General features: G+C 40.6%; 1 protein-coding gene across 1 annotated transcript in view; it reads left to right on the top strand.

Annotated features, from left to right (window-relative positions):
- Nucleotides 1-21,049, top strand: part of macrod1 (mono-ADP ribosylhydrolase 1) — a gene marked incomplete at its 3' end in the record, with an annotated part of 107,569 nt that overhangs the window by 73,786 nt on the left and 12,734 nt on the right. Inside the window, exon 5 of the mRNA XM_010782978.1 lies at nucleotides 5,745-5,861. Within this exon, the coding sequence (XP_010781280.1) occupies nucleotides 5,745-5,861 (117 nt within the window). The remainder of the gene's footprint in view (nucleotides 1-5,744; nucleotides 5,862-21,049) is intronic.

A 21,049-nucleotide genomic window follows, 5' to 3' on the forward strand; every position in this document is an offset into this window, starting at 1 on the left:
TGTGCCTTGGCAACTTTAAGGTGCATACCGCCACCTCCGGAGTCGGCTTGACTCGGTTTGCATTTATAAAGAATGCACACATGTGTTTAATCGTTAAGGTCAGATATGTACTAAGTAAATACATTTGTTCCTGCTCAAGATTAAATTAAACTTTATTGTTATTGCACATATTACAGGTACTGAGACAACGAAAAGAAGTTTAGCTTCCAACCAGGAGTGCAACAAGCAGTAAAGTGAAAAGTAATGTACACAATCTACAGAATGAAATATAGAATGAATTGAATGATGAATAAACAGTGAGGGGTATGAATATACACAGCAGCCTGTGAGCAATGAACAGTGTGTATGAATATGCTAAGATATATAAAGTATGAAAACGGTAAGCAGTGCAAGTATAGTATAACATATACAGTATAGATATTAATTTCATGATGATAAACATTGTGGAACAATTATGAAAAATGTTAATGGGGGGGCGACGTAAAACTGACACAAAACAACAACAAACTTTTGCCGAGCCAATTGGAGAGTTTCATCACCAGCACGTGGTAAAACCCACCAATGAGCGCTCAGCTCGAGATACCAGCGAGTCGTTTCCCATCAAGCATTTCGCTTCCGCAGCCCGTGGAGAGGAACTGCGGCGCCTCGCCTCGCTCTCAAGGCTGCGGGCGTCTTTGTCCCGCGAGATTTGAACATCTCATGTAGGCGAGCCTCCAGAACAAGTCGGACAAAATGACTAACCATCATGCAACGCACTAGCAAGACGTTGATCGAAATTGCGCAGGTCTCGCTTGTCTCAAACAAGCCTAGTATGTTTCGTGCCTTAGTTTGATAGTTAGTGTGGGAAGCTGCTTCTGTTGTGTGTTTAACCTAAAAAAAAAAAAGCTAACAGTTGATGTTTTTTTTTGCAGTTACAGTCAGTTAGCTAACAATCAGACATAAAAATCTTTATGGGAGGTGTAATTTAACTGATTAATGCTTACTAACTCACAGAAGTCCCAGAAACAAGGATTAAATCCAATAAACAGGTAGTAGGAAGAGGAGAGGGAGAGGCATTGAGAAGGTCAACAGTAGCTAACTAGCATAGATGTTAGCATTGCTAATAAGAAGTTAGCTAGGCTCATTAGCTACACATTATTAAATTGTTAAAGGTGGGGCAGGTAATTTTGGAGAAACCAGCTCGAGTGCGCTAGAATTTGAAAATACACAGCCGGAAAAAATCTGCCACTTCCTTACAGAGCCCCTCCTCCAACACACACGAACGCGCACATGACCAATGAGGGCACGAGATAAGTTTGTGCACAGATGGAAGGCTGACAGGCAGGTAGGCCATCCAGTTACTTTAGCCGGGCCGGCTAACATGATTGGTCGTGCTTTTTACAGTACTACGGCTTCCACAGATGACATTTTTGTATGGATTTTTTGTCAAAGCACTTAAGATATTCATTGCTATCGGGATGTTAAGAGCATTCCATGGAATATAACAAAAAGTGTATCTCGAGCCGGTTTCTCAAACTTACCTACCCCACCTTTAAATAGATGCCCAAAATATTTCTCCAAAAAAACTGTAGCATGTACACTTTTCTTTGCTGTTATGGGGCACAGTAGTCTCTTAGCCACATGCTATTGTCAGCATGCTAACATAATCAAAGTAACAGTGTTAATATACTCCATAGTTTACCATGTTCATCGTCATGGTTCAGAATGTTATTGGGCTAAGTTTTGCATATTTGCACTTAAAACTAAAGTACAGCTGAAAGGAATATATTAGTTTTGCAAGTATTGAGTCAGCCAGTAGTGTTGTCATAATTGGCGAAAAATTACTCCATCCCTATTTCTTAATTCTCCCTTGTTATTAATTTCACATAGTTAAATATTTCATGAATCATAATTCAGGTATTTTACCCAAAAAGACTCAGTTGAGGCTGGTCTGTAAAATATAATAGTGCCATCCTTGAGCACTAATACACCTGCATGTGTGCCAGCCATGAACTGCTGGTGCAGCCTTACTTCAAACTATCTTTAATTTTCACCCCCCTCTGGTCTTGAATCCCCCCTTCCTATTTCGGACCACATTGAAGTGACGGAACAGTGTGTGAATCTACTCAGTAGCGTGCAGTGCTCATGCTGAGCTATGACACCAGCTCCCACAGAGCCTGAAGTAACCGCAGTCTGAAAGATAGGTAACATGGGCTGTCTTCAGTGAATGTAGTTAGAGGGACAGCCCTTTATATTAAAGAAGAAGAGAGTCACGGTGAGATTGAATAGGTGTATGGTTATTTGTTACCCCTGCTCTCCAGGTTCAGACTGTGTCAGGAGAGAGAGTAGTTTATTCTTTCTCCCCTCAAACGCGAGAAAAACAAAGGCTAAAGTGAAACTCTCTTAAGAAGAACCTTTGTATTTAAAGTATGACCACAGCTGTTTCTGAACCTCATGTGCTTATTATTGTAACCATGAGGACAAAGGTCCCGAAACCATAACAAAGTCTTAAATTTAACCCAAACCGTGATAATTCCCATTATGTTTTGTTCCTAATCCTGAAGGCTAAGCATAGTTAATTTGTATTATAAGAACAAATCATTTATAATTGGGTCAGTGCAATGTTCCTACTGTAAACAAAACACTTATTAACTGATTGAGAGTCGGGAGTCATACTGAGAAACACAATTGCTAAAGTAACATGTGGAAACACCACATGCGGGGATAACTGTTCACCCGTCCTTTACGGTCATTCATTTTCTTTCCAACTGATTTTCTGTGCAGGGACACGTGTTACTTAATCTCATGTTTGGCTGTATGTGCACACACGCATATGAGCTTTTAAGTGTGTTGTTGTGTATGTGTACATGCTTCATATTGTGTGTATTGGCAACCACACGAACATGTATGTGTGAGCCTATGAAGAGATGTGTGCACCATTAAACACACACAAAAGCAAAAACACAAAGCATGAAAAAAGAAAGGGTATTGTTGATAATTACGTTTGAGTTCAATTTCCATTTATTTTTCTTTTGATTCTGTTTTTCTGCCTGTTCCCTTATCTCCCTTCAGACTATTTTTACATCTGCTGCTCTCTCCCTTATTCCCCTCCCTCCCTCCCTCCTTCTCTTTTCCAGCTCTCCGTCTTATCACACTTGTACTTTATTTCAGAGTCGGGCCGCTTCAAAGTGTGTGTGTGTGTGTGTGAGAACAGTCCTTGAGGTGACACACACAGCGTGAGCATGGTATCTGAGCTTGTTTCTGTGCACCCTGAGGAGTTAGCCAGTGTTCAGAGCTCGTCTTTCACAACCTCACACTTGTGCTTAGCTCACAGTGTGGCCCAGTTCAACGTTGCACAGCATGACATGGCACACTATGGCTTAGCACGGCATGTGATATGCCAACTTAACACAATAACGTTCGGATAACTCCAGACCCCCGCCCAGAGATACTCGGTTTAGAGGAACACATCACTGCAACAGCTGGTCCGTATACGGCAAGGCGGAGATATAGAGCCACAGGCCAACACGCTGAGCTGTGACATATGGATGGGTGTTATTGTACTATTTTCACCAAGTGCTGTCAAGTCTCACAGTGCCTTGACAAACTCATTCCTGACAGATGTGTTTTATTCTGGGTTAACTGAATTATTAACACCAGACTCTTACATTAAAAAAGAATAGTGTGAAGAGTCTCCAGCCAGGATCTTACCTGGACACAATGCTGGTGATGGTGAAGATAGTGTTTAAACCATATGGCATTTACAGTGTAAGCTACTGATTTATTTTGACAGGGAAACTCAATTGTTGCCAGAATAATGTTTATGCATGCAAGTTGTATTGTGTCGGTCAGGGGCGAGAGTGGGCGTACAACGCTCACAACTTTGACTCCATGCAGGATGTGAGCGTTCACATCCAGAGTCTTGCCTGTGGTTATGGATAATACAAGTAAAAGTACTTTGGTTTAAGTTAGGGAAAGATCGTGTTTATGGTTAAATATGAATAGAGTGAACATATTGTATTCAGCTTTAACCAAGAGGAAGATCCAAACCGAACTCTTGTGCTTTATATGCACAACGATAACCATATAAAATATTCATTCTTTAGCTCTTAGGCATAGATGTATTTTTGAATACATTTTACAGGGAAGACAAATGGAATATGTTGGTGGTGGACATTTCGCAGCTACATTCAGATGAACATTTTGCAATCTTGGTAACAATTTCATTAGTATCCTCAGGGGCCCTGGTGGCTTATAGAGGTTTAAAGGGATCATTTTGAGTTTTGAAATGGGATGGTAGGTACTTATCCACAGCCGTATTCAATTGTAACACCCCCAGTTCAGAGAAGCAGACAGGGTAACAGGCACTGACTTTGGTATTTTTTATGGATAGTTTGCATTCAAGAATGTGAAACAAAGACATAAACAAAGCAGCGTCCTTTGACCTGAAATGACTGTTTTTGCCAAAGGAGTCTGGTAGCTTTAAAGAGAGCATTGATAATAGCTTAAGTTCCCTCTCAGATAGAGATAAAATATTCCAAGTTATACGCAATTAAACTGATAAAGATGTTTTCAATGGGGCCTAATTGGAGTTGGCTAAAAATACATTCAAAGAAGGGGGCTGGTGGTCTGACATCTACGGTGCAATGTCTCCACTTTTTGGATGTCACTCCCCATTCAAATCTCTTGTCACTTGTTTCTTGTCAGCTCTGACTTTCATACCTAAAATGGCCTAAAATGCCAGATGAAAAACTTTAAGATACGTTTTCTGATAAAGTAGTTTGATCCAGACTTCTGTTTCTACAGTGTGATTACCAAACCTGATGGTACATTTGAACAGGAAAGAGAAGAGGGGAACTCATCATCTGTTTACTCAAATTCTATCTTTCAGTACTCCTTGCTTTCTATGATGTGTATTTCATCAGCATAAATGCGCAACTTTTCCCTCTTTTCCTTCCTTTGTAAAATATAAAAAGGATTTTATATTTTTCCAATATTTGTCTTCATTACAAAGAGTGAAATCCCGTTTTCTATTAAAAAAGTTTTGGCTTTGAAGATTTGTTTCTTAATGGTGAATTATTTCTTGCGATATAGCATTCATATCTGTTCTTTCTATTTTTCTTTGAATTTGCTTCAAGTGTAATTTCATTAAAGTTATATGCTGCTTTCTAGAGGCCATAATGCTGTGAACCACAAAAACACAGCTGTTGAGATGCAGATAGTTTAAATATTAACTTTGAGGGAAATGTGTCTCACTGCATGCAAGGGGTGCACGGATTGTGACTGCAACTGGTAATTGACACATCTGTAAAATTGCTTATCCTGCATCATAGCCCTTCTGGAAATGAACACAGTCACGGTCTTTAGATGTGGTGTGGATCAAAGATAGATACAGATTTATGAAAATGTAATTAATAAAGACTAATTGACCAAAAAGTCAAAGTCAGCTGAGTCCTTAATAACACATTAAGTGGAGTAATTAACCAAGGCAGTGGCCATTAAATCCATTAAATAGACTGACACACGGAGAGACTTTGATTTATTAGACGGAAGAAGAAAGAAGGATTTGGGGTGAAAAGTTAGCAACCTGCAGAAGACAGGAAATTCAGCCATTAATACTCACATGATGCAGCTCCTTTCTGCACTAAGCTTTCACACCTGTAAATGTTTCTGCTGCACTTCAAACATTTACCCTAAGTGGTCAAATTGAAGAGGATTTACTTAAGTAGGCCAACTCTCTGAATCTCCTGTCCTCTCCTCTCCAGTGGACGGGGCGATCCACCGCGCTGCAGGGCCAATGCTGAAACAGGAGTGTGCGTCTCTTCACGGCTGCGAGACCGGAGAGGCCAAGATCACGTGTGGCTACGGCCTTCCAGCAAAGTGTGAGTACAAAGTGTGTACATGTTTGTGTGACTTCTAGCTACCTCCGTGTGGATGTGTAGGAAAGCGTAAAGGTAAAACAAAGCTAAATAAAAGTATGGCGAAAAACAACAACATAAATGAAGGCAACTTTAAAGTAAAATCGGGCATCAGGAGGGTTATACTTCTACATCAAAATGTACAAAACCTACTGAACTTTTTATCCCTTAAATGAATTGGCCTTTCCAACCCAAACTAAAGCACCAGCAAAAGCTAATTTCCACCATAATCTCTCTTACTGCCTTCCATTTATAACAAAGTAAATGGCACTCAATTATTAAGTGGTGAAAACTGAAGATTCAAAATGACAGAAAAAGCTTTCCAAGGTGTTTTACTTCCAAAAACTGACTCACCTTCCCTGACTTCTAATCTTCCGATCTCGTTTTATGAGAGAACCCTGAAGGACATTTCAACATGGCAGAATACCTCCAAAAGCCAGGCTCTGACTAGCAGTTTCGGGCAGATTTATCCTCCATTCATCCCACCAAAAATCAGAGGAGATATCTGATCTGGGACCTTTAACGGTACTGATGTTGGTCCCAGATGGATGTGAGGGGTTCAATGATTCAGTTTTGAATCTGTGAAGCTGTTAACGGGATCGCCCTGATAATATCAATCATGGTTAATATTTAGGGGGTAAAACTTACATTGGATTTCTTAAATTGGAAATGTAGGTGCTTGAAATGCATGCTTGAAATACCAGGATGTCCTGCTGTATAATACAAGCTTTTCTGGCTCTTCTTACCCACAATTATTTGCGGAGAGGATGTAGGAGCAAGAGCCTCAAGGTTCAAGGCACAATGTTCGGAGGAAGTTTTCTATCTGCATATTGCATGCAACAGTATATTCTTTGTTAGGGCAGCTGTTGGAACACAGCCACAATCTCAGTTTCTGCTGTATTGATTTTGATCCTTTTCCTAAATGTCCATTGTGAGTCTGACAACGTTAATAGAGTGCAATGCTAAATAAATGGAGTACATCATTCTAACGTGATGGATTGTTTATAATTTAAGTCTTTGAAATAGTTACACTCAGAATTTTACTTGCCAAATGCAAAGTGTGACGGTTCAAAGAGTTCCTATGACACTGAAATAGAACCACCTCCTCCCCCTTAATTATAAACATTAAACGTTATATTTTGTAAGAAGCTAACCATGCTAATGTCAATCACTGTAATGACACACACACACTCACACACACACACACACGCACGCACGCACGCACGCACGCACGCACGCACGCACGCACGCACACACTCACACACAGCACCAAAATGTTTTGCAAATATGCTGTCACCAAATTCAGTATTATATAATGACCACCCGGGTGTGTTTCGTGGGTGTGTGTTTGAGAAAGATTAAAGTAAAACTGAGTCTGTGTGATATCAGCTTATGGTTCCATGGAGAGTTTAAGATCACAGCGAAACAAGAAGAGGAAAAGAAGTCAAGAGAGGCGAGGATAAAGGCCAGCTCAAGGCAGAACAGAGAGCAGGAGTAGAAGACATAGATAAGCATACAGTTGGGAGAGTGGTGAAAGAAATACAAATAAAATGAAGTGGCATGGGGGAGGGGACGGATGTGAGGGTAGCTAAGAAAAGAGGGAATTAGTGAGGAGATGAGATCTTAAATTGTCTGTTCTGCTTTTATTGGTTAACTCTGTGGATGTTAACTGTAATGCAAATACCTGGAGGGGATGCTGCTGCTCGTCACATGTGTCCCTATGTGCATTTGTATCTCTCTAATGTTGATGCACGTGATCTGGTAGTATAAATACTGAGTTTACCTGCATACGAGTGTAGTACACTCAGTGTGTTGATTGCCTGTCAGGTCCCATCACTCACTTACCTGTAAGTATCTGTCAGCTGGACATCTGTGTGACTGACTATCTTTCCGACTCACTGACTGACTAACGGTGTATGTGGGTGTGGGTGCATTCATGTGTGCGTGGCTGTTACCCAGCATGCGGTATGGAGACTGGCTCTCTCCGCTCAGACAAAATATTAAGTCCCAAGAATAATTCAACATGCGTCTGCTCCGATGCTTAAACACTCACAACAGGGCTTGATTACCTCTCAGCAGGGGGGCGTGAGGCAAGACAGCAACAACACAGGGAAAGCAGAGGAGGGATAACAAAGCAGGCAGAGGACTGTGTGAAGGCTGTGAACCGCCGTGGATAAGAGAAATATATGAAAATGAAGCTCGACAGGAGCGAGGCAGGGAGGTTGAGAGACAGGTCCAATCTCAGAGCCAACACTTTGATCTTGATTTGTATGGGCTTGCCACCAGATGTGGAATTTAAAGAGCGTGTGACTCAGAATTTGCCAAATGGTCCCGAGGACCCTCTGTCAGCCCTCCGTGCAAAGTGTCCGCAGACGATCCCGCAGCCACTTAGACAGCAGCATCCCACTATCGTAACCTAGCAACACCCGGGGTGCGCGGCACACTACCACTGCTGTTTAGCAAGAGTCACATGCAATTTGGGGATGTTGACAAATGACAGCTGGGAAATTTCAAGAAGGCCCTGCCTAAACTCACGTGATAACCAACACATGAAGGCAGCTATAGCAATATGTCAACTTTGGGGCAAATAAGCACCTCTAATTAGAAGGACTTCCTCAGATCACTTTAGAGCCAGCTGCGTGCTGTTAGATGTGCACATGTGTAGGTGTGCGCTTGTGTGTGTTTTGTGGTTTCCAGACAGGGGAGTGTGGGCCGTAAGTGTTGTCCAGGCGACCCGGAGCCCCAAAGCTCACCTGTGTACCGATTAACACAGCTGTAACCCTGTGAACGTGTTCCCAATGCGGCCCTCGCTCCCCAACAAACACATATACAACACACCCAGACAACTACACAGGGGAGGGAAGGTGTCAGGGGCCGGGGTAAAGACAAAGAGAGGGACAACATAAGGTCAGATTCGTATTCACATCCAGTGAAGGCAGCACCCTGCGTTAGTGAAGTCAATGCAGACTTACAACCTTGACAACATTTCATTTTTATTCTGGATAGGAACTGAACCATCACAGGTCTACAAATACAGTGCATAAGAAGTATTAGACATGAAGTTCTCAAGGCAGTCAGCTGCACAGCTTAATATTTTTCCAAGGTAATACAGATTTATTATATGTCTGGCAGGTGCAGTTAGGCATTTAAAATAGGTCTTACAGAGCTATATCCGTTCTCTAAGCTTTGTTTTTGGTCCTTAGAAAAATATCTCAACTGCGAATTGCTGCGCTATATTTACCAGCTAGTCCCTTTCTTTCTTTGTCTGCTGAGCAGGTAGACTAGAGTAGGATTTCCAAACCCTTTTACCTAACAAGCTGCCAGCTGCAGCTGAAAACAATGCCGATCAGAGCGGTGAAAAATAACCCAAACAGAAAGTTGGGGCCAGGATAAAAGTAAAATTCCCTATTATATTTGAGCCTTAATTGAGAAATTTCAAACATAACAAAAACATGTTTATTTTAGTAGCTTTGAGATTATTTGGAATACTGTAATAAATAAAATATGAAAAAAAAAAGAACCCTAACCACAAAGCTGTACACCTTTGCAGTCACATTTCTTTTTCTGGATTTCAGTAGCTCAGTTAAATGGGCAACACTTTGTAGCATTAATTGCACATATTGCTTAAATGTTGCCCCAAATACTTCCTGTTTGCAGTGTCTGGTATTTTGGGTGGAAGTTGGTAGACAGCAAAGGATGCTGTTTGGGGAGTAAGCACAGTTGGAGGTGGAAAAAGATGGAGGGAAAACAAGACGGAGATGGAAAGGCCCAGGAACAAAAAGTGCTAAAGGAAATAGAGAGGTACAAAGCAAGAGAGATATCACTCTGTCAGAAACTGGCTGTTATGCTCCCTCTCTTCCCTCTCCTGCCTCCCATCTCCCAGTTTCTGTTCCCTCGGTGGCCAATTACTGCTAATTAAAATCCTCACTGCAGCCTCCTTGACTCCCCCTCCTCTCCTCCGATATCTCTCTGCTTCCTCTGTCGCCCTGTCACTCTCTCTTGTCTGTTTTTCTTTCTCTCAAGACGTGATCAACAACTTAAACACCTTCTTTCCTCCTGTTCTTCTCATCCTCTTCCTCACCTTTCTACCTCTTCACCTTTTCTCTCCCTTCTTCTTCTTCTTTCTCTCTTGTATCTGACTCTTGTCTTTACCCACCTTTCCTTCCCTTCCCCGTCTCACCTGCTCCCCCCCCTTCCTCCACTTTTCCTATCATCATCAGCAGTGAGGTTTCTTTAGTAGTGCCGAGGGACTTGACAAGGCTCTGGGCTGAAGACTGTAGCACTCAGACAGTGATACCTTGCTAGTTGAGAGTTTTTCTTCCTCCTTTTTCTTTTTTTTGTGACAAGGTTGTCGACATCTTTGCTTCTTCCTGCCTCGGCGTCAGCAGTGTGATCCTTGTAGGTGTTAAAAAGCTTCGTCAAAGCTGCTGCTGCTGATGAGTAGAAGCGCGATGATGATGATGATGATCACAGCAGCCCTGGTGTTAATTCATTCAGTTAATTCATTCGCCTTGAAGGAGAAAATGGGGATACAAAAAAAACTCCAGTGTTGCTATGCTTAGGGAAAGAGAGTTTTAGTGAGGGAGTAAAGAAAGTCTTTGCTGCTGCTTCTCTGATGAAGAGAATTATGTTCGCTCCTTTTAGCATCGGCATCTTGTTCCCCCCCATTTTGTCCCCTCTTATCCTCCTGTTAGAATAACTGGCCGTCTGTCTTTTTCAGAGAAAGGTAGAAAGAGATAGGGAGAGCCGTAGGGGCCTTTACAAGACCTGCCTTCCTTTTGTGCCAAAGGCCCGGGTCTGGATTTAAGAGCTGTGTCCGCTTGGCTGAGCACAAACTGAGGCCGGCCGCACAAAGGATCAGCTAGTCTTTTTCCCGCCTTCTGCTTTAAAGGCAGATAAAGAAAGGCATGGGACAGATGGAGGTACGAGGAGAGAGAAAGAGAGAGAGAAAGGGGAGGGGAGAGGATGGACCCTTGGAAGGATGACCGTTAAGAATGAAAAGCAGGAGCAGCGACTCGTGGCCTCCCAGGTAAAAATGCCGAGAGGCCAAAGGGGGAGGAGAGGGAGGAGAGGGAGGAGAGGGAGGGGAGGACGGAGCCAGAACGAGGGGTAATGACAATTGGCAGGGAAAAAGCTGGAATGGCACACAAAAAGAGAAAAACTGGGGCGAGTGTCACCGGGTGGCACTCGGTCAAGTTCTGTTAAGACTCAAGCCAGTGTGACGGCCACTTATGAGAGAGAGCACACACACACACACACACACACACACACACACACACACACACACACACACACACACACACACACACACACACACACACACACACCTTTCTCACTGCCTCTTTGCAGGGTAAATGTGCATAGCAAATCAGGTGATGAATATAGTTTGAGCTGCACTCCAGTACAAATTGACTTTGCTTCTCACCCCCTGTGTTACTTCCTTGTCTTACCTGTCTGTTATTTTTACCATCACTTTGTTTCCTTTAATTGTGTTGTTCAGCCTGTGTGTTTATTGTGCAGCGTGATGGGGCCTTAATAAAACAAGTGTAGCAGTATGTTCTATAAAAGTGTCTTAATGTCATCTGTCAGAAACAAGCTTTTGTGTTATAATTAGGTCAGACTTTGTTTTTCATTAGTGAAATAAGCGTCTTACTATCTTATTCTAATCGATCTGAGAGAAACCACATATTCCGCAACTGGAAAACAGGATAAACCCACAGAGGACATTAGCACTTTGTGGGGAGAAGAGCTCTCTGACAGAGGACACTGACATAAAAGAAAAAGGCTGTGGGAAGACTTTTCAATGAGACTGATAGAATGTGTCAGCCTGAAAAGAAAACTAAAAGGAAGAAGCTTTTGCACACTCTCCGCCATACTTTAAATTATATTTCTCACACATACATTTATTACATTTTTATGCAAATATTTTAATCAGGTTGGCTGTAGGGAAATAAGAGAGGTGCATCCATGTGGACCGAGTTTATTGCACCAAAAATCATCTCCATTTTTAGAAACATTATGAATCAACATTTACATACAAGCCTTTGGTAGTTATTTACTTCAGCATCCCCAGAGAGATGAATGATACATTTAACATTACATGTATTGAACAGCTGTTGTTAATAGCTACTTTAAAGCAGTATAGATTTCAAGTATTGACCTTTTTTCCACCCTGGATCTATTTATGTTTTACTCAGAGCCACCAACAACACAGGACACCCTGCATTCTTTTCAAATATCTGCACATTCGAGATGTTAAACTATTTTGTGACAGTAGATTTTCTTATGAACAAGAAGATAATGCTAGCCTCTGCAAAGCAACAAAAACAACTGTAAGGATCCCCGACAACTAGCAACACTGATATCAGGGCTACGGTAGAGTAAAACCCCTGGGAGTGTTAATAAGTATTCGGGTGTTATCACTTATTGATGTAGCTTATTCAAATAAAATGTTTTCTATCCCTCCTTTGTTGACGGGACATTTTTGTTGTGTGCTTTAAAAGTATCAAGATATGTCTTGTACTAAAAAGAAAACCAATATCTGCCCCATTGGTGGCTTCTTAGACTTGTAATACTTTAGATACATTTTGATGATGAAACTTGAGAAAGGAAATAATTAGTTTGGGATTGTATGCAACATAAAACTTTATATGCATGGAGGTTGAGTTTGAACATATGGGAAGGCATGGTGATTTTATTATGACGTTTTTTTGGAAGAAACAGGAAGAGCATTATACAGGTAAACATACATGTAATCGGTTACACAATGTTAGTAGTTTAACAGGCTGTGCTGTACAAAAGGAATCCTTCAGTCAGTGAAAAGCCAGAAATCTATATAACATCCAAGGCTGGTTGCAGATTTAGTTTTTGCTTAAACTTCTCTGTAAGCATCAAAAGAGAAACAGGAGAAAGAATCGAACATCCATTGAGAAATCAGCAAAGTTAAATTAGAGTCAGTACAATAAGGCTCAAATTAAATCATAGCACAGAATATCTTTGTTTGATCGGAGGACATTTCTCTATGGAAACACGGTCTGCGGGGTAAGAGTAAAAAGGCCTCACATATAATTAACAGAAGGTCATGATTCCCACCTCCGTGTGCAAAATCGACCTTTTTCAACCACATAGAAACAACGACACAATACTTCACTGATGTGCATGGCCTCTGCATTCATATTTCACATTCATGTTCTTCCATAGGCAGTTTTAAATCTCTGCTTTACATATCATAAACCAACGTGCTGCACACTCAACCTGTGCACACATGTATTTCAATTTGGAAATATTTTATCTCTAGCAGGATGATAAAATGTGGCCGTTACATGCATATTTTTGCACTGTATGCAACTACCACAATGATAGCTGCTGTAGACAACATAAAACTGCTCGTTGGAATAAAAGCTTGTGCATGTAATGTGCAAAATCAGCATAGTCATTCACCAATCAACATATAGAGACAAACACCACATAAAGGGATAAAAGGGCCACAGTACTTAGTGATGGCGTTGGTGCTAATAGATTCGTCCATGCATGTCCACCAAACTCACATACATGGTAATTATCTGCAAAAAAAAACAATTGAAAGTCTTTATGCTGTAACATGTAAATAACTCATCTGTAATGTTAAGGAAAGGTACACTATGTTCTTCTTTCAGATGAATACAGTATATACCTTCATATTGGCACTTACCCTTCATACATTGTCAACATTGTTAACAATGCCTTGTAGAAACATTTTATTATATCCACATATCAAGGACCTTTTTTTTCTGAGGATACATCTTGGTTATGCCATTTTTCTGCCTTTTCATGATACAGTTTGTTTTATTGTTGTTATGTAGCCTATGTTATTCTCTCTTCACAAAGTAGTGACATTTATATTTTTTCACTGTGGTCTGAAAATACAAATATTCACTTCAACATAAAAAGAACTACGCGCTTAAAGGTGGGGTATGTCATTTATTTCAGAAACACTTTTTGTTATATTCCATGGAATGCTCTTAACATCCCGATAGCAATGAATACATGAAATGCTTTGACAATAATTACATAAAAAAATGTCCTCTGTGGAAGCTGTAGTACTGTAAAAAGCACGACCAATCATTTTAGCCGGCCCGGCTAAAATAACTGGATGGCCTACCTGCCTGTCAGCCTTCCATCTGTGCACAAACTTATCTCGTGCCCTCATTGGTCATGTGCGCGTTCGTGTGTGTTGGAGGAGGGGCTCTGTAAGGAAGTGGCAGATTTTTTCCGGTTGTGTATTTTCAAATTCTAGCTCACTCGAGCTGGTTTCTCCAAAATGACCTACCCCACCTTTAAGAAAAGTGATTTAATCATAAAAAAGTATCAAGTGTGTATTCATATGCAATTGATGTAACAGAAAGGAACGAACATCATACTTCCTCTTTGAACATTTTGAGATGTTGTCTTAAACCCATCTATCTTCCTTGTCAGAAACCTTGCATCTACATTACCCACAATACAACTCGACTACTATCTTTTGGTTGTGTTATAGAGGTATTGCCCAATGTGGCCTCGAGCCACCAGCCTAAGGTGGGGATGAGGAGCAGCTTTTGTGGTGACTTACGGCTATTTATCTTTTTTTTCCTGCAGCTTTTTAACCTATGCAGTAGAACTCCACAAGACCTGTAAACATACTTTGATGTTTTGAATTGTTGGAGTTTCCTTTTAACCCAGCGGCAACCTCCAGATCTGAAAAGTGAAGCTAATACAGAGGTGCATTAAACTTCCCTTTTCTTTAATAGCCAGTAGGTGGTGGCTCCAGGATCCAAAAGTAAATCTGATGGTGTAAAAGTCTTTGAGAAAATTGACCTGCTTCTCACCTCAGTGAACATTCTCCTGACGCGATTGTGGTCTAAATCACTGGTTTTAAGTCTTCTTCAATACAGCATGATGTTTAAATTGTTGGTCCATTTAGAGTTAAATAGATAATAAATAAGGGTTTGCTTTAGACTGCCTTGTTATTGACAGGTCATTAACACACACAATGGTTGGGTGTTTCTCTGTGTTTACCCCTTAGATCTTTATCCCCCGGTATGTTTTCAATTCATTAAGGTTAGTTTTGTAATATTTTGGTTTGCTTAAAATGTCATGCTCATTGCTCCACCCTCTCATGTCACTGCTGGCTCCAAGAGCCACGATGGTGACAGCCAACACGCTAAACTTGAGGTTTCACAGCATTCACCAGTGCAGCATCAATTCAATGAAATTATTTGTTTAAGTGTTCACATACTGTACTTTTGTCTTGGAGTGTACATTGGTTCCATTTTTAATTCACTGAAAGAGGATTCATAATCCAATTTCAGCATTTTAAAAACACATACAAGTCCCTTACATGTCAGTCACACACACAGTTTCTGAAGACACCCGCCAACTTTCTCCCTTTCACACTGCTCTTCACACACTTGCTCACACACGCTCCATAACACACTGTCCAACACACTCTCTCCTTCACACATAAATCCCTCACACATCCTAACATGCTCATTTCCCCATCGAGCTCCCCCCCTCTCTCTCCCACTCTCTCCCTCTCTGTGTTTCAGGGTAATGTGAACCAGCAGCCGTAACACCGCTGGGGGGGAGGAGGGGGAGGCCGGGTTGGTGTTGATGTATGGTGGAACTAAAGCAACACTGCCGATCGATAATGTAAACAGGAGCAAGGAGAGGCGGTAAATAAGGCTGACTCCTGACAGAACTGTCTACCCCAGGTGACGGAGAGAGAGAGGGAGAGAAAGAGATGAAGAGGGGGTGAGATGAATATCGAATAGTGGAGGGAAGGGAGGAAGGGAGAGACAAGAATGCAGGAGATAATGGAGGGATGAGAGAGACAAGGTAGGAGAGGAGGGGACAAATGGTGTTTGAAAAAGAGGCAGGAGACGGAGGGATGAGGGATGGATGAGGGATGGATGAAATGGTATAAAAGAGAGGAAGGATAGGTGACAGAAGGATGGAGGAGAGGGTAATGAGGCGAGAGGCGATGTGGGGATGACTGTATGAGGTAATGCTGGAGGGGGGAGGCTGGGAGAAGAGTGACGACAAAGGACGTAGAGAGTGAAACAGAAAGATTGAGTGAGAAAAGGATGGATGAAGGAGAAAAGAGGTGAAGAGACGGAGGGGAAGAAAAGATGATGAAGTGGGAGGAAACTGCACTGGTTAACAAAAAAGAGGACAGAAAAAACTGATAATTGGTTTAGCAATGAGGAGCAATTACCAATCATAGATTACAATTACGTTTTTGCAGGGTGTGTGTGTGTGTGTGTGTGTGTGTGTGTGTGTGTGTGTGTGTGTGTGTGTGTGTGTGTGTGTGTGTGTGTGTGTGTGTGTGTGTGTGTGTGTGTGTGTGTGTGTGTGTGTGTGTATTTTCAAAACAGTGTAGCAGTGACATTTAACTGATGAAATGCAGATGAATGACCACCAAGTGACCCACTGTTGAACCGCACCAGCTCACCACACACACACACACACACACACACACACGTGACAAATTACGATTACACAGTACGCCTTTCGTGTTTCTACTGTTCCTTTTTCTTGCGTGACTGCCTTTTTTGACTGCGGTGGTTAAGCTCATGTGTCCGTGAGTGTTTAATCTGCACATTCACATGTTCGAATGCTTCTATATAAAGAAAAAACTGCAGCTTTTCTTATTAAAAATATTATAAAAAATATTTTTTTTTTAAATATTATACTAAAAATATAATAGTTGCTTCTAACCAAGTGGTGAATCACAATGGTGATTCATATAGCCAGCTCTTAAATGTGCAGTTTAACTCCAGTGGGTTTTTTTCATGCTGTGATTTGATAATGAAAGGTTATCTAATGTTCTTTTCTCAGATTCAGTATTGTACCAAATACAACGTTGAGTCGTGTTTTAAGGCATGTGGCCGCCCTCATGGGAGGTTGATTGTTCAGACAAATGTCACCAGATTATTTCACAAAAGAGAGTTCCTATATCAATCTGATGAAAATCAAGTTGGGCCCAATGATACAGGATTATCCTCCGTCAAAAGTCAGCACAATTATTCTGTGATGATATAATCTACAAATTACCTTTGTTAATAATACTTGTGAGCTCTCAGTGATTCAAAACGTAAAAAAAGGTCTTCTCGAGCTAAATCAATTATTCTGCATTCAGAAAATGAATGAGTAACATTTTTGATAATCGATTAATTGTGCAACTCAAACAAAATATAAAGATTCAACAGTCTAAGTGCTGAGCTAATTGTCGCTCACTGTCTCTCCACCTGCTTTTAGACCTTTATCAAGTATTTCTGTAAACAGCCCTTCATCAGACCTTGCAGAGGACAGTGTGCTTTTATTCTGCATGTTGATCCAGAGTCTTCTCCTACGCACTTGTCGATCTACAGCTTGCTCTTTAAAACTCCCAGCCTCTTAAATGTGAACATATGCTGTTTTTGCATTATCATATCAAATAATACTTTGGGGTCTCCCGTGCAGTCACACCGTGACTGCTGTGACTTGTGATGTGAATCCTCCAGCCGAAGCTCCTAAATAAACCATCAGTGTTTGACATCAAAGCTCCTGCTCTTCCCGTGTCTCCTTCATGAGTCGGTGACTCCCACTGCATTGCTACACAGAAGTTTCCCCCACATTATCGACATCAAATTCAATTTCAATGTTTGCATACAGTATATACAAATATATACTGTATTTGGGGGGAAGGGGTGCGATGGGTTCTACAGGATACAGTCCAGCTTTCTCCTCGTGTGCGCCACCACCTCCACATTGTCCAGCTCAACACAGACTACAATGCTAGCCTTCTTTGCAGGCTTGTTCAGCCAGCTAGCATCCTTTCAGCATACGGGGTAAATACATCTGTAGCTGGCTGATGTCGTGTCTCTTGACATCTAAAAGGCCTGCAGCTTATTGAGAAGCCTGCAGGGTCTGGTGGAGGATTAACAGAGCTGGAGGCATGACACTGAGCTCAGATTGGGAACAGGAGTGGAGGAGAGTCGGGCGGGAGGGACGCAGTCATTAGGTCTATCGAGTGAGATCCTCCCATTATAGATTACAAATGTTTGTCTGAATCATTCCTCTGACACCTGCAGGAGGATCATTACCACTGAGAAGCTGCGATCATGATTTGTCACTTACATATTCTGCGGGGAAAAAGAAAAAAAATGTTGAGAACATATGGACATTTCATGAGCAAATCTAGATAAATAATTGTATCATAGACATCCAGCTCCACTTTCATGCAATGTGAGGAAGTGGTATTGCATACATCTTAGATAATCTATGCTATAGAAGAATATCATGTCTAATAGCCATGTCGATGTATAATAAGGCTTTGATTGCAGCACTTATTATTCTTTCTGTGTGAGTCCGTGCACTCAGAGTAAGTGATTTCTCAGAGACCGCACTCTTTTTCATCAGTGAGCTGTTTGATGAAGAACTGTCATGTTACAGAGGCAGGTTTCTTTCTACCCACATCTGTTGAGTCAACAGTGTAGGGAGCTCCAGTCTGCAGTGCACGCTTTCATCCACACACTTCTGGTCTCACTGAGGCATCACAGCATATCGTTTTTGATAGGTTGCCATTGGTGTTAAGCTCCTCGTCTCCTGTTTAATGACTGCAGGAGGAGAATTTTCTGCTGAAACGGCTGCTTTATTCAGAAGAGCAAGAGAAATGCAAATGTTATGTGACGAACCCCCAGAGAATTATCAGTAGCGCCACAGTTCCCTTCAGCTCTATGCAAAGCTATTGCTAGCAGCTTTTGCACAGATGTAGATTCAGCTCTGTGATGTTCCCTCTCCCGTCTCTTTTATACAGAACGGCAAGATGGAATAACATTGCAACTGTCCCACCTTGAGCTTTTCAGCTTGTTATATTGCGTTTACTGATGCGGTTCACTTTCAATGCTCAGTACCATTATTAAACACAGCTTGTTGCAGAAAAAAGCTCTAAAAACAGCAGCTAAAGGTCCAGATGTTTTCCCCTGGAGTTGATCAAAAGCTAAACTAAAAGACCTACAGTACATGCATCAGGTGGACAGAATCTCAATGCTAGTGTCTCTGGGTGTGCGAGTAGTGTTTTCTAATATGCTTGTTGATATAAGAGGATACTATGTCAATTTTGTGTTAATAGCTTGTCCCCACAAATGGACAAAACAAGTCAGTTAATGCAACTTTCATAATTAATATGCTTAATGTTCAATTTAATGTTTATGCGGGTAATAAAGTGAACTACTTGGGGCACATTTTTGAGCATTTTTCCTGAAAACAAAATAAGTACTTTGTGGTGTAATTCCACACTAGAGGACAACAAAACTGCATTTACATAAGTCTCATAACCTCTTTTACAAAACATAAAAATAAAATGAATATTCTCTCTCTTTGTACGACCAGATAGAATAATTAACATTTGACAGTGTCTAAATTAATAATACTAGTTGTTGAAAGACATTTAAGGTATTTTTCATGATTTATTATTTATGTATTTATTTATTCATTTATTCGTTCAGTCATATTTTTGTGCTTTAAAGTAACGTTGTTGGTTTTTAACCCTCTGCATGCTGCATTTTTATAACTTTTAACTTCTTATATTGTTGATTGTGTTTATGAATTGACATGCTAATAGAGAGTGTGTGCTATTCCCCTTTGGGATTCATAAAATGAAGTGTCCTCTCTCGAAACATAAAACAAATGGGTACTGTTACAGTATCGGAGACTATACCTTCAAGCCTATCCGAACAGTCGAGCTTAAATATTTGTAAATGCATGAAAATCTATTTTCAATTTCAAGCATCATTTAAACAGCATCAACAAATCAGATATCTTATAGACGTACCTCAAGTTGTTAATTTGTACCATTTTGTTATTGTATTTAGAATATTACAATAATCTATTATAATAACCCGGTTTTATTAAAATGTCATGTATCTAAAGATAAATGTGTAAAACCTGTGTAACATGTTGTCAATATGTTTGCTACCGTGCTGATCTTAAAGAAGATGAAACAAAAATAGACTTTAGATTGAAGCCTAAACTACTTTTCCTCTTTCCCAAGAGTTTCGTCTCTTTCAGCTTTGTGTCTCAAATGCTTTTTTATCAAGTGAAAAAAAACAAAAACATAGATTTCTTTGGCAGCCAGAGCTCTGTTCCACTGTCTGGATGTAATGAGCTGATCCTGCATCGCTAACCAAATATCCTCCATTTATTGTGGTTAGGCGGCTGAATTTGCTTGTCAATGGATGCAACTTCAACAAATCCTAACAACTAACGAGCCTGTAAAGTGAGCGGGGGAAGTGGACACGGGAACACATTTGATGCTTCTGCTGTGAATTTCTGGTTTTGAAATAATATCATCAGATCAGATTTCAAAAAGTCCCAAACACTGTTAAATATTTCTGCCTAATGGCCTCCAATCCTCGGAGAGCTGGTTTAAAGAGCTTCTCCTGGGTTTGCTGTGTGTGTGTGTGTGTGTGTGTGTGTGTGTGTGTGTGTGTGTGTGTGTGTGTGTGTGTGTGTGTGTGTGTGTGTGTGTGTGTGTGTGTGTGAGACTGAGGCAACAATATTGTTTGAGGTTCATGAGGTTCATCGTAAAATAATCATCCATAATTCCAGATAGGAATCATAGGAAAATATACTGTAACTCCAGAACTTATCTTATCACATATCGTTTTCTTTTGTATGAAGGTAATCCAGTGTTATCCATGAGTACACTGCAAACAGGAAGAGCTGTAAACATATTCAGAATACTTTTAATTACAGCCATTGGCAACAAGTATAGGCTAACAAAACAATGGTTTACTTGCTTTTAACAGCCCTGAAGCATTATGTGAACAATATATATTTCTATATGGACTTGTTCCATAATGCCAAATATTATTGGATCAAATGTGAGACTGTGTAAAACTGAAGTTTCAAGAGTGATTAGTTAAGGGGGAAAAAAGGGAACCATTTATTTAATGAAAGAATCCTACTTTATTTTCTTATTATTTATATTTGTATTTCCAAATGCAACTATCCAATTGTATTTTATAATCCAAAGATATTTTTTTTTGTCTTACTATTTTCATCGTGGTATTGTGTTTTTTTGACTCTATGGAAATGATCTCAATGATCTCTCGAAAATATTTTAAGGTTAAATTAATGATTTATATTTTTGT

Source organism: Notothenia coriiceps, unplaced genomic scaffold (genome assembly GCF_000735185.1).
Source record: "Notothenia coriiceps isolate Sejong01 unplaced genomic scaffold, NC01 NC01_scaffold00024668, whole genome shotgun sequence".
Taxonomy (NCBI): Eukaryota; Metazoa; Chordata; class Actinopteri; order Perciformes; family Nototheniidae; genus Notothenia; species Notothenia coriiceps.